The sequence below is a fragment of the Octopus bimaculoides genome, chromosome 9, assembly GCF_001194135.2.
Source record: "Octopus bimaculoides isolate UCB-OBI-ISO-001 chromosome 9, ASM119413v2, whole genome shotgun sequence".
Taxonomy (NCBI): Eukaryota; Metazoa; Mollusca; class Cephalopoda; order Octopoda; family Octopodidae; genus Octopus; species Octopus bimaculoides.
Window position 1 is genome coordinate 24,730,338 of NC_068989.1, and position 2,655 is coordinate 24,732,992.

The 2,655-nt window shown below is 33.3% G+C and overlaps 1 protein-coding gene across 1 annotated transcript in view; it reads left to right on the forward strand.

Annotated features, from left to right (window-relative positions):
• Window positions 1-2,655, forward strand: part of LOC106884209 (uncharacterized) — a 72,884-nt gene that overhangs the window by 48,098 nt on the left and 22,131 nt on the right. Inside the window, exon 8 of the mRNA XM_014935458.2 lies at window positions 1,599-1,759. Within this exon, the coding sequence (XP_014790944.1) occupies window positions 1,599-1,759 (161 nt within the window). The remainder of the gene's footprint in view (window positions 1-1,598; window positions 1,760-2,655) is intronic.

Here is a 2,655-nt window from a genome sequence, read left to right on the forward strand (position 1 = left end):
CTTTCTGTCCCTCTCTCTTTCTGTCCCTCTCTCTTTCTGTCCCTCTCTCTTTCTGTCCCTCTCTCTTTCTCTCCCTCTCTCTCTTTCTCTCCCTCTCTCTCTTTCTCCCACTCTCTATATTTTTGCCTTTCCTCTCGACTACACCACGTCCCCTTCTTTACACTAAACACGTTCTAGCTCTTTCTCTCCAACTCTCTTTTCAACAAACTATTTTACCACATAATAGCAATCCTTTTCTTCTAGCACTTCTCTCTTTCTTTCCCGCTTTTCACTTCTCTCTTCAACTAATCACCTCACAGTGTCATGCATCTGACCTTAGCCTATTAATATTATATACTATTCAACTTGTGACAATATATGTGTCTGAGTGTCACGCTTTTAACAACCTTAACTATATAACTAAACCGAAAACATAATCGAAATAGTCAATATAGTGAAACAATTTTTATGAAAATAACTGTATATATCAAAATTGTTAAGTATATAAACAAATTGGCTTCTTGTTTCTCTGGGATTAGTCAAATTGATGCAGACATCTCTGATGAGAACTCAATACGCTTCAATAATCGATTAAGGCTGTTCATTTTTTCAATCTACGGAGAAATAGCTAAATTTGCTGTTTCGATATTTACTACGTGGTCTACATATATCATACCTTGATATATATATCATACCAGAATGAATAATCCTGCAACGAACTGGCGTCCCGTCCACATGGGGAATTTATACGCCAGGAAACCAGGAAACCAGTCCTTATGAGTCGGCATGACTCAAGGAGATGACTAGTTTTTTGCACCTTGATACTGTGTGGACTGATATCCACGTTGACAGGTCCCTAATATTAAAAAAGAGTTCATACTTAATTATTAACTCCAATTCTCTATTATAGCTGAAATTGTCGATCATATAAACACATGGGCTACTTGTTTCTCTGGGATTCGTCAAATTGATGTAAACATCTCTGATGAAAATCTTACAAGATTCGAAAATTAATTAAGCTTGTTCATCAGTTTTTCAACATACGGAGAAATAGTTACAGGCTCCTAATATTAAATAAAAAGTTAACACGGAGAAATAGTTCAATTAATCCCTGTTTATATATCTACTACATAGGATTCATATATAAAAATGTGGAATTCCTAATAATAATAATAATAATAATAATAATACCTGTTTATTTATCTACTACATAGGATTCATATATAAAAATGTGGAATTCCTAATAATAATAATAATAATAATAATAATAATAATAATAATAATAATAATAATAAAAATATTCAGACAAATACATAACAAAAACACCAGGACTTACAAATATATATAACATACAGAAAATTGCACTACTGGACACTGCACACATCCTACGTAAAACACTTTCAATACAGTAACCATAAGAGCATCACAGCAAACCACAGCACATACCCAAGGCACACAGAGCTGCGCTCGGTAGTGAAGTGAAAGCACGTTATAAAAATAAAAATACTGAACAATAATAATAATAATAATAATGATAAGCGTCTTCTGAGTTATAACTGTCATATCTGTTGCTCGTTTTTTTCTTTCTCTAAGTGTTTCCTTTGATATTTCTTATATAGGAGTTGCTTATGTAACGGACACAGTGACGGGAAAATGCAAAGTACGGCCAATACCACACTCAAATCTTGATTCAACAGAATTAAACCCCCACGAAGTCAGAATGGCAACTGCTCAACATTTTTTTGAATTTCCAAAAGATAAATATTCATATGAAGGGATTGTAAGTACGCTTATGTATAGAGTGAACAGCACGTATGTATATGTGTACGTATGGGTGCTTTTGCATGAAAATATTTTTGAATGTACGTGTGTATGTATGCCTGTGTGTCTATGTATGTGTGCATATATGCATATATATATATGTACATATGTTTGTAAGTATATATCTATCTGTCTTTTGGGATTTAAGATTTCTGTCTTAGGGATTTATTTAAGATTTTTTTCTTTGCAGATTTCAAACCGGCTTCTAACGAAATATCTTAGCACTTTTGTTTATGTCCTCACAACTGCGGGCGTTTATGGGTACCTGTTTTATTTGTGTATGCTTATGTGTATGCATCAGAACAAACATACATTCAGGTAGCTGGTGTACATGTTACATTAGTACATAAATGTGAGCTTGATTTCTGTTTATGTGGCTGCTGCGTGTGCAGTCCATATGTATATATATGGCGGTGTGTATATCTTGATCAAGAATCGAGAATCACCAAAGTGTTTTACAAATTTTCACTGTTCCTCTACTTCATTGTATTTGGAGAATGTGAATCAGATTACAATGTCCTTTTCTGAAGAACCCAAGTATTTCTAGGTTTCTATGCAAATATATTCTTACGTAGCCCAGTGCCAATATGATAATAAAAAAATAGAACACGCATGCTCTTCAGATTATTGATAAAAAATATGACAGTATATGCTACAAAAACTGCAATACATATATACACACAAACACACAGACACACATACACAGTCAGACAGACAGACACAGTAATTAATGTATGCCTACTAATAAGTGTTTTTCTCTGTCTTGTCGCCTAAAACGAAGCCTTAATATAGTATAAAGTTATATCCAAATACCCAAATATATACATATGTATATATATGCATATATATAGATCG